The sequence below is a fragment of the Pelodiscus sinensis genome, chromosome 4 (assembly GCF_049634645.1).
Source record: "Pelodiscus sinensis isolate JC-2024 chromosome 4, ASM4963464v1, whole genome shotgun sequence".
Taxonomy (NCBI): domain Eukaryota; kingdom Metazoa; phylum Chordata; order Testudines; family Trionychidae; genus Pelodiscus; species Pelodiscus sinensis.
The window spans coordinates 7691758-7702989 of NC_134714.1; the positions used below are offsets into that span (position 1 = coordinate 7691758).

At 54.8% G+C, this 11232-nt stretch overlaps 1 protein-coding gene across 2 annotated transcripts in view; it reads right to left on the minus strand.

The window, feature by feature from the left end:
- Positions 1-685, minus strand: part of ERO1A (endoplasmic reticulum oxidoreductase 1 alpha) — a 39773-nt gene extending 39088 nt beyond the window's left edge. For both annotated transcript variants that reach the window (XM_075926210.1, XM_075926209.1), the window contains exon 1: positions 460-685. In XM_075926210.1, coding sequence (XP_075782325.1) covers positions 460-579 — 120 coding nt within the window. In that variant the 5' untranslated portion in view covers positions 580-685. The remainder of the gene's footprint in view (positions 1-459) is intronic.
- Between the last annotated feature and the right edge of the window lie 10547 nt (positions 686-11232).

The following is an 11232-nucleotide window of genomic DNA, read 5'->3' on the forward strand; positions in this document are numbered from 1 at the left end:
GGGGCGCACGGGGAGGACAGACGGACCCGCGGGGAGGCGCACGGGGAGGACAGACGGACCCGCGGGGGGCGCACGGGGAGGACAGACGGAGCCGCGGGGGGGCGCACGGGGAGGACAGACGGAGCCGCGGGGGGCGCACGGGGAGGACAGACGGACCCGCGGGGGGGCGCACGGGGAGGACAGACGGACCCGCGGAGGGGGGGGGCGCACGGGGAGGACAGACGGACCCGCGGAGGGGGGGGGCGCACGGGGAGGACAGACGGACCCGCGGAGGGGGGGGGCGCACGGGGAGGACAGACGGAGCCGCGGGGGGGCGCACGGGGAGGACAGACGGAGCCGCGGGGAGGCGCACGGGGAGGACGGACGGACCCGCGGGGGGCGCACGGGGAGGACGGACGGACCCGCGGGGGGCGCACGGGGAGGACAGACGGATCCGCGGGGCTTGGCGGAGGCTCTCACCTGGCAGAAGCAGCGCTGCTCCGCGGATCCCGGCAGCCGCTGCCCGGCGGCCGCCCCGGGGCCCAGCGCCGCCGCCCCGAGCAGCCCCAGCAGCAGGCAGCGCAGGTGGCCGCGGTCCATGGCGCGTGTCTGTGCGGGGCGGCGGCGCGCGGGGACTAGACCCGGCCCGGCCCGGCCCCGCCCCGCTGGGCGCGCCTTGCACTTCCCGGCGGGGCGGCTGCGGACGTGCGGCGCGGCGCGGCCCCAGCCCGGCCTGACCTGGCCCGGCCCCATTGGCAGAGCCGGCGCCCCGCCCCGAGCCACCAGCTACGCTCCGTCGTGCACCGGCCACTGCACCAGCGTGTGCCTTGCACCAGGCACTGCATCACCCAGCCGTGCCACTGCACCGGAGCGTGCCTTGCACCAGCCACTGCATCACCCAGCCGTGCCACTGCACCGGAGCGTGCCTTGCACCAGGCACTGCATCACCCAGCCGTGCCACTGCACCGGAGCGTGCCTTGCACCAGGCACTGCATCACCCAGCCGTGCCACTGCACCGGAGCGTGCCTTGCACCAGGCACTGCATCACCCAGCCGTGCCACTGCACCGGAGCGTGATTTGCACCAGGCACTGCATCACCCAGCCGTGCCACTGCACCGGAGCGTGCCTTGCACCGGGCACTGCATCACCCAGCCGTGCCACTGCACCGGAGCGTGCCTTGCACCGGGCACTGCACCACCCAGCCGTGCCACTGCACCGGAGCGTGCCTTGCACCGGGCACTGCACCACCCAGCCGTGCCACTGCACCGGAGCGTGCCTTGCACCGGGCACTGCACCACCCAGCCGTGCCACTGCACCGGAGCGTGCCTTGCACCGGGCACTGCACCACCCAGCCGTGCCACTGCACCGGAGCGTGCCTTGCACCGGGCACTGCACCACCCAGCCGTGCCACTGCACCGGAGCGTGCCTTGCACCGGGCACTGCACCACCCAGCCGTGCCACTGCACCGGAGCGTGCCTTGCACCGGGCACTGCACCACCCAGCCGTGCCACTGCACCGGAGCGTGCCTTGCACCGGGCACTGCACCACCCAGCCGTGCCACTGCACCGGAGCGTGCCTTGCACCAGGCACTGCACCACCCAGCCGTGCCATTCCACCGGAGCGTGCCTTGCACCAGGCACTGCACCACCCAGCCGTGCCACTGCACCGGAGCGTGCCTTGCACCAGGCACTGCATCACCCAGCCGTGCCACTGCACCGGAGCGTGCCTTGCACCAGGCACTGCATCACCCAGCCGTGCCACTCCACCGGAGCGTGCCTTGCACCAGGCACTGCATCACCCAGCCGTGCCACTGCACCGGAGCGTGCCTTGCACCAGGCACTGCATCACCCAGCCGTGCCACTGCACCGGAGCGTGCCTTGCACCAGGCACTGCATCACCCAGCCGTGCCATTCCACCGGAGCGTGCCTTGCACCAGGCACTGCATCACCCAGCCGTGCCACTGCACCGGAGCGTGCCTTGCACCAGCCACTGCACCACCCAGCCGTACCACTGCACCGGAGCGTGCCTTGCACCAGCCACTGCACCACCCAGCCGTGCCACTGCACCTGAGCGTGCCTTGCACCAGGCACTGCATCACCCAGCCGTGCCACTGCACCGGAGCGTGCCTTGCACCAGGCACTGCATCACCCAGCCGTGCCACTGCACCGGAGCGTGCCTTGCACCAGGCACTGCACCACCCAGCCGTGCCACTGCACCGGAGCGTGCCTTGCACCAGGCACTGCATCACCCAGCCGTGCCACTGCACCGGAGCGTGCCTTGCACCAGGCACTGCATCACCCAGCCGTGCCACTGCACCGGAGCGTGCCTTGCACCAAGCACTGCATCACCCAGCCGTGCCACTGCACCGGAGCATGCCTTGCACCAGGCACTGCATCACCCAGCCGTGCCACTGCACCGGAGCGTGCCTTGCACCAGCCACTGCACCACCCAGCCGTGCCACTGCATCGGACCGTGCCCCCCACCAGCCACTGCACCCATGGCCAGATGGAGGCATGGAGGAGCCGGGCAGCTGCCCAGGGCACCAACTGATGGGGGGCGCCTGACGGCAGCTGTAAGGGACGCGCGGCATCCCCTACTGCTGCCATCAGGCACTGCATGCCCAGCTCCCGCGGCGCCAGCCAGCAACGCCCTTCCCCCCACGGCCGTGGCACCCTATACGGCGCGGAGTGTGCGCCAGCAGCAACAGCCAGGCCAGAATGGGTCGCGCTTGCACCGTACGCCCCGAGGGCAGGCCCCAGGCTGCACGCCAGCGGCCATAGCCGGGCCGCACATGCACCGTGCGCTGAGCCCAGGGCGCCAGAATGCCTCGGGCTGGCCCTGACTGCACTACCCAGCCATGCGCTTCAGCAGTGTGCCTTGCACCAACCACAACAACTGCCAGCCATACTACTGCACCGGAGTGTGCCTTGTACCAGCCATTGTACCACCCAGCCATGCCGCTGCACCTGAGTGAGTCCTGCACCAAATTGTGGCAACATCGTAAGTTGTCATGCATAAGAGGAAAGGTCTTCTCATGGATCAGTAACCGGTTAAAACACTGGTGGGCATCTTGTGGGCCATGTGTGGCCCATCAGAGTAATCTGCTGTTGGTCGGTGAGACATTTCGCTGATGTTGACCATCTGCAGGCATAGCCCCTGCACCTCCCAGTGGCCTTCGTTCACTGTTCCTGGCCAATCAGAGCTATGGGAAGTGCAGGGCCATCATTAGGGGGGCCTGGGTCAACTCCCCCATGACCCAGGCGCAGGGCTATGGGCAACCCCTCACCGCAGGCCCTGCCCACTCTCCTGCTCTACCCCCGACCCCCTCCGCCAAGCAACGCAAACCAGGGGAATCACTCCCCCCCACAGTCACCACAAAGGTGGGAGCTGGAGTGGTCCCCAGCCTGCTCTGCCCCACCCCACCCTACCCTCCTCTCCCTGTCCATTGCGCCCCGCTTTGCAGCAGCAGCAGCAGGAAGTGGATTGCTCTAGGGCCAGGGCACTCTGCTTCCCATTGCCGCAGTGAAGTGTAACACAGCCGACCAGGAGAGGACAGTGCTGCCACCCCACCAGGCCCCCAAATCGTCTTACGGGTGGGACGGCTCTGGGGAAGTGGCAGGCCACAGCGATGTGCTGGCCACCACTTGCTGTAGCTACCATTGGCCGGGAATGGTAAACCACAGCCACTGGCTCACGGCCTGCCACCATATCACCCTGGTGGCCCACCACTAGGATAAAAGACAGGAAACAAAGGGTTAGAATAAATGGTCAGTTTTCAAAATGGGAGAGGTATCTAGTGATATCCCACACGGGCCTGCATTTGGATCTATTCTGTTCAACCTATTCATAAATGATCTGGAAAAAGAGATGAACAGTAAAGCGGCAAATTTGCAGAGGATACAAAACTGCTCAAGATAATTAAGTCTGACGCAAAGTGCAGAGAGTTATGAAGGGATCTCTCAAAACTGGGTGAGAAATGCAAAATAATGAACATGGGAAAACATAATCTCAACTATACATATAAAATGATGGGGTCTAAATGTACTGTTACCCTTCAAGAAAGGGATTTTGGAATCATTGTCAATAGTTCAATGAAAACATCCACTCAATTTGCAGTGGCAATCAAAAAGGGATCAATAATAAGACAGAAATTATATTGCCTCTGTATAAATTCATGATACGCCCACATCTTGAATACTACGTGCAGATCTGGTCACCCCATCTCAAAAAAGACATTGCAATTGAAAAAGGAACAGAAAAGGGCAACAAAAATGATTAGGGGTATGGAACATCTTCTAATATAAGGAGGGATTAGTAAGACTGGGACTTCTCAGCTTAGAAAAGAGATGAGTAAAGGAAGATATGACAAAGGTCTATAAAATCATGACTGGTGCGGAGAAAATCAACAAGGAAGTGTTATTTACTCCTCATGACACAAGAACTAGGGTCACCAAAATAAATTAATAGGCGGCAGGTTTAAAACATAAAAGGAAGTGTTTCATCACACAACACACAATCAGCCTGTGGAACCTTTTTCCAGAGGACACTGTGAAGGTCCCTGTGAAGAGTATAACAAGGTTGAAAAAAGAACTAGATAAGTTCATCGATTGCTACAGAACAGCCACACCACACACCAAACTGTGCCAGACTATAGTACCACCCAGACACAAAGTATACCACACAATTGTACAACTGGACTACACAAGAACCACGTAACTGACTTCAGCTGATGGCACCCAGCATCTCTGAGAATTGGGTCCTGTGTCAGTTACAAGACTGAGGCTAGGTCTACCTGACCACAAGGTTTTGTCGGAAAAAGCTATGTAAAATGTGCTCCGCATTTTGCGTAGCTTTTTCCAATTCTTTTGTCGGAAGAGGCCTTTCCTACATTTGGTCCATCTGGACTGGGCCAAATGTCAGGAAAAAAAACTCTTTTGGAAGCCCCCTTCTTCCTCGTGGAAGGAAAAATACAGGGGCTTCTGATAGACCCAGTTTGCACTTCCACACAAAAAAGCGGAAGTGCAAACGTGTTCCCTGGACACGGCAGGGGGGTTTCGGGATACCTGTGGTATCCCAAAAAAACCCAGAGTATGTAATCTGGAAAACCCCATAGTATGTAGCCATGCTGTAGAAAACCATCAACCTTCCCAAAACATGCTCAAGACAACTTCCACTCAGCAAGGTCATATTATGACTTCTAATCATGGCTTAACCTAGGCTCTGATCCTGCAAATACTTATACAGGCAGTCCCCGGGTTACATGGATCCGACTTACATCGGATCCCTACTTACAAATGGGGTGAGGCAACCCCGCACTAGCTGCTTCCCCCCAGCAGACCAGGGAGACGCGAAGCTAGCGCCCCCCCCCCAGCAGACCAGGGAGACGCGGAGCGGCTTTTCTCAGCAGACACCTCAGCTTGAGAATAAAGGACTGAGGGAAGTGAGGTGTGGGAGAATAAAACTGAGCTCTGGAGAAATGTTTGGCTAGAGTTTCCCCTACAATATGTACCAGCTCCGACTTACATACAAATTCAACTTAAGAACAAATCTACAGTCCCTATCTTGTTCATAACCCGGGGACTGCCTGTATATACATAATTTACTGATATCCTCTTGAACTCACACATAAAGAATTTACAGGATCACACCAATGGTTTATAATAGAGATGTAATAGGATAACTGTTTACACTGTTAACCAATAAGCCTGGGCTTATAGGTTACCATGAACGGTTACACTCAGGTTCCCACCCCGCTCCCTGGGAGCCAGCTGCTACCCCGCACAGTGGCAGCTGGCTCCCTGGGAGCAAGATGGAAGGCGGGAGCCAGTACGCACCAGGAGCCATCTTTTAAACCAGTTCCTGATGCACAATGGCTCCCAGGGAGCCAGCTGCTACCTCGCACTGCTGCTTCTGATACAGAGAGAGCAGCATGGGACCGTTGCTGTCTCCCCAGGAGTGGGGCTGGCAGGCAGGAGCTGGTATGTACTAGGAGACTGCTTAAAAGCGGTTTCATGGCATGCACCAGCTCCCATGGAGCTGGCTGCTGCCCCACACTGCAGGAGCATGTAACCATGTAACCGCTGCAATTTTCAGCAGTTACACAATTACCCACCTACCCACTTTTTAACATCCCTAGTCTGTAAACATGTTGAGGATGGATACAAACCAAGTGTGGGCACCTCACTGTTTGAAACTAGTTTCAAAAATTGTTACGTCTTCCTGTGGACAGAGCCAAGAGGAAGTCGAAAAATTTTACAGTGCAGCTATACACTACTAGGTAAAGCAGTTCATTCTTTCTTTATAATGACCTAGATTTCTGTACATCGTCACCTGGTGGAACCTGACACAAGCACAGTCTAGAGAGCAGCAGGTGTAGCCTGATAGTGTATAGAATGAGTAATTCTGCAAAAGTCATTCCACTGTTGCAACTGAAAATTAGTGCAACCCCAGAGCTTCCTGACTGCGCAATTGTTAAAGAATGTCTTTAATGGTTTTACTTGCAACTGACTCTTCTCTATGCAAATTACAATATCTAAGTTGTTTGATTATTCATTTAATTATTATATTATAAAACCGATACTACGTGTTTTCTACCACACTCACCCTCTGAAGATGCAAAGCACCTCACAACTTCCCAGTAGGGAAGAGAAATAAAAATTGCCCTTGCTTTTCAGGAAGGGAAATTAAGGCACTGAAGATTGAGACCAGCATTGTCAATCTTGGGTGTCTTGAGTTAGTTTTGTCGCTCCATGCTTAGACACCCAGATAAAAGGGGCCTAATTTTCAAAAGCACTGATCCCTCAGAGCTCCCATTGACTTTGAATATTAGGTTGGACATTCAAAAAAAACTTTGTCAGGGTGGGCAAGGGTAACCCACACACCTGCTGGGTGCATTGTTCTGTACCATCTCTTGGCATTGAGACCACTTACAGAGAGTTTGCTCTAGAGGCGATCCTGGCAATTACAGACCGGTAAGTCTAACTTCAGTACCGGGCAAATTAGTCGAAACAATAGTAAAGAATAAAATTGTGAAGCATGTAGAAGAACATAATTTGTTGGACAAAAGTCAACATGGTTTCTGTAAAGGGAAATCCTGTTTTACTAATCTGTTAGAGTTCTTTGAAGGGGTTAACAAACATGCGGACAAGGGGGATCCAGTAGATATAGTATACTTAGATTTTCAGAAAGCCTTTGACAAGGTCCCTCACCAAAGGCTCTTGTGTAAATTACATGGCCATGGGATAAGAGGGAAGGTCCTTTCTTGGATTGAGAACTGGCTAAAAGACAGGAAACAAAGGGTAGGAATAAATGGTAAATTTTCAGATTGGAGAGGGGTAACTAGTGGTGTCCCCCAAGGGTCAGTCCTGGGACCAATCCTTTTCAACTTATTCATAAATGATCTGGAGAAAGGGGTAAGCAGTGAGGTGGTAAAGTTTGCAGATGATACAAAACTGTTTAGGATAGTGAAGACAGAAGCAGACTGTGAGGGACTCCAAGAAGATCTCACCAAACTGAGTGATTGGGCAACAAAATGGCAAATGAAATTTAATGTGGATAAGTGTAAAGTAATGCACATCGGGACAAATAACCCCAACTATACGTACAGTATGATGGGGGCTAATTTGGCTACGACAAATCAGGAAAGAGATCTTGGAGTTATCGTGGACAGTTCTCTGAAAACTTCCACGCAGTGTGCAGCGGTGGTCAAAAAGGCAAATAGGATGCTAGGTATTATTAGGAAAGGGATAGAAAATAAGACCCAGAATATCTTACTGCCCCTCTATAAAACTATGGTACGCCCACATCTTGAATACTGTGTACAGATGTGGTCTCCTCACCTCAAAAAAGGTATTTTGGCCTTGAAAAGGGTTCAGAAAAGGGCAACTAAAATGATTAGGGGTTTGGAACAGGTCCCATATGAAGAGAGGTTAAAGCGACTGGGACTTTTCAGTTTAGAAAAGAGGAGACTGAGGGGGGATATGATAGAGGTCTATAAAATCATGAGTGGTGTGGAGAGGGCCGATAAAGAAAAGTTATTTATTAGTTCCCTAAATAGAAGAACTAGAGGACACCAAATGAAATTAATGGGGAGCAGGTTTAAAACTAATAAAAGAAAGTTCTTCTTCACACAGCGTGGTGTCAACCTGTGGAACTCCTTGCCAGAGGAGGCTGTGAAGGCTAGGACTATAATAGAGTTTAAAGAGAAGCTAGATAATTTCATGGAGGTTAGGTCCATAAAAGGCTATTAGCCAGGGGATAAAATGGTGTTCTTGGCCTCTGTTTGTCAGAGGCTGGAGAGGGATGGCAGGAGACAAATCGCTTGATCATTGTCTTCGGTCCACCCTCTCTGGGGCACCTGGTGCTGGCCACTGTCGGTAGACAGGATACTGGGCTAGATGGACCTTTGGTCTGACCCAGTACGGCCGTTCTTATGTTCTTATGTTTGTAAGCCACCTCAAACATTTCAAACAGAGAGGTGAGGTAAAAATATTTTAAATAAATAAATAATAGTTACAGACTAACACGGGTACCCCTGAGATCCCTTTCTGATGTTAATGGTGGTGGAGTCGTGTTTCTTCTACCCTGCTTGCTAAGAGTGAATTCACGGGGAGCTGAAATCACTTGAGACTGATGGGCAGAGATCACAGCCAAAAAGTGGATGGCAACCTGTGGTGACTGACAGCCGTCAGGACAGTGGTGGAGAGATGCAATGAGAGACCAGCAGGACAGAGGTGGAGAGATATAACGAGCAGCCAGCAGGGCAGCGACAGAGAGGTGTAGCAAGCAGCCAGCAGGGCGGCGATAGAGGGGTGCGGCAAGCAGCCAGCAAGGTGGCGACAGAGAGGTGTGGCAGGTAGCCAGAAGGGCGGCGATAGAGGGGTGCGGCAAGCAGCCAGCAGGGCGGTGACAGTGAGGTGCGGCAAGCAGCCAGCAGGGCGGCGATAGAGGGGTGCGGCAAGCAGCCAGCAAGGTGGCGACAGAGAGGTGTGGCAAGCAGCCAGCAGGGCGGCGATAGAGGGGTGCGGCAAGCAGCCAGCAAGGTGGCGACAGAGAGGTGTGGCAAGCAGCCAGCAGGGCGGCGATAGAGGGGTGCGGCAAGCAGCCAGCAAGGTGGCGACAGAGAGGTGTGGCAAGCAGCCAGCAGGGCGGCGATAGAGGGGTGCGGCAAGCAGCCAGCAAGGTGGCGACAGAGAGGTGTGGCAAGCAGCCAGCAGGGCGGTGACAGAGAGGTGTGGCAAGCAGCCAGGAAGGTGGCGACAGAGAGGTGTGGCAGGTAGCCAGAAGGGCGGCGATAGAGGGGTGCGGCAAGCAGCCAGCAGGGCGGTGACAGTGAGGTGCGGCAAGCAGCCAGCAGGGCGGCGACAGAGAGGTGTGGCAAGCAGCCAGCAGGGCGGCGATAGAGGGGTGCGGCAAGCAGCCAGCAGGACGGCGACAGAGAGGCGTGGCAAGCAGCCAGCAGGGCGGCGACAGAGAGGCGTGGCAAGCAGCCAGCAGGGCGGTGACAGTGAGGTGTGGCAAGCAGCTGGATGGCAAATGGCCAGCAGAGTAAGATGCCTCTTTGTCCCCCTGCCCCCATTCAGGATGAGAGATAAACTCTGTGGATGCACCTTTGAACTCTAGTCTGCCCTGGCTTGGCCAAGGGCAGCAACTTGGAGTGGGGTGCAGAGAAGGGGTGGGCATGTGACGGGGACATTGAGGTTGCTGGACTTAAGAACCTGAGAGGAAAAGGACACTGTCCAACCTGCTTGGGGTGGGACTGTTACTCGTGGTTGTTTATGAGCCCTGTTTGTGGTGTGTTCCCAAGTTACTTCCCTCTCTCTTATTAAAAGTCTCTTTTCTACGCTCACTCAGACGCTGTGCTTGTGAATGGGGGAGCATTGCCTCTCAGAGACGCCCAGAAGTGTTGTGTGAATTTCCCAGGTTACTGGGCTGGGGCTTGAGCCAGGTCAGTGTTGAATGGATGGAGAAGAACCCCTAGCTATTGAACCTGGCCCTGGCTGCAGCTGGCTCCACGTGGCAGAAGGGTTGCATCTGTGTTGTATGTCAGAGGATGTTCAGCTCAGACCACACCCACTCAAACAAACTGTCACAAGGAGGTTTTAGCCTGTAAAGAAACGATGAACAGGAAGAATGACAATCCAGTAGCCTCCTGTCTCCTTGTTTGCCTGGCACTCCCAGCTTCAGTCAGTGCTGACACTTCCTGCTAGGAAGGCAAAGGTCAGGTGCATCTTGGCAGGAACCACCGCATTTGTAGTTCCCAGTACTTCTGAAGTATACAACCCTGGGCTACCTAAGCAAGCCTATTTTAGTCTTGAAGTAAAAGCACTGCAGAGAAAACATATTAAAAATATATAAGAAGCTACATACAATCTAAGGAGAAATCTCCTCCTCTTGGTCTGTGTTAGTCCTTCCGACCCTTCCCTAGGGAGCAGGACCCTCTGTTGAGCAGAGCTCCCCTCAGTTTGCTGGATCAAAAGAAAAAACCCAGACCCGGATTAAAAGCAGGCTGTTTCTCTAATAATGCCGTCTGGGTCTGGTCCCATGCGAATCCCGTCTGAACTAGTATTTGCAAACTTCTGTGGGGGGTGGGTTCCAAAAACTGATAACCACGGGAGTTACAACATCCGCATATCCCCTCCTCTTAGAGAAGCGATGCGCAATCTCACAATAACATGTACACAATTGCATTTTAACACCATGGACCCCCCAAAGAGCTACACTTCAGTTCAGTAAAGCTGGTCCAGGTTACTTATCTCTATCACAGAGGGGAGATAGGAGCCGGACTTCTCTAGGAAGTAGGGAAGGATGAGCCCTGAGAAGGGCTCTTTGCAGAGTTTTCCTCCTCTTGTTAGGTGACTTGTGTAAACCTTTTCAGGACTGGGGTCTACCACACAGAGCTTAACTTTGTGCCTGCAAGCACCTCCTGGCTATGTCTACACTCCAAGGTGGACACCCCTGTGGAGTGTCCACACCTCAAGCGCACTTTTGCGCAAGAAAATCGACAGAACAGAGGGCTTTTTCCAGGGCAGTTATTCCTCTCCCCACGAGGAATAACTCCTTTGTGTGCCACAGCTCTTGTGCAAAAAGGCAGGTGTGGACTCTCCGCAGGAAGAAGAAACCCCTCCGGGAAAAAGCACAGGTGCAAGACCTTCCTTGCACAAGAGTGTCCATGCAGCGTGGCCGCTCGCGTGTGCGCAGGCACGTGGCTGCGCTTTGAGGTCTGGACGCGCTTTTGTGCCAGACGTTTTTGTG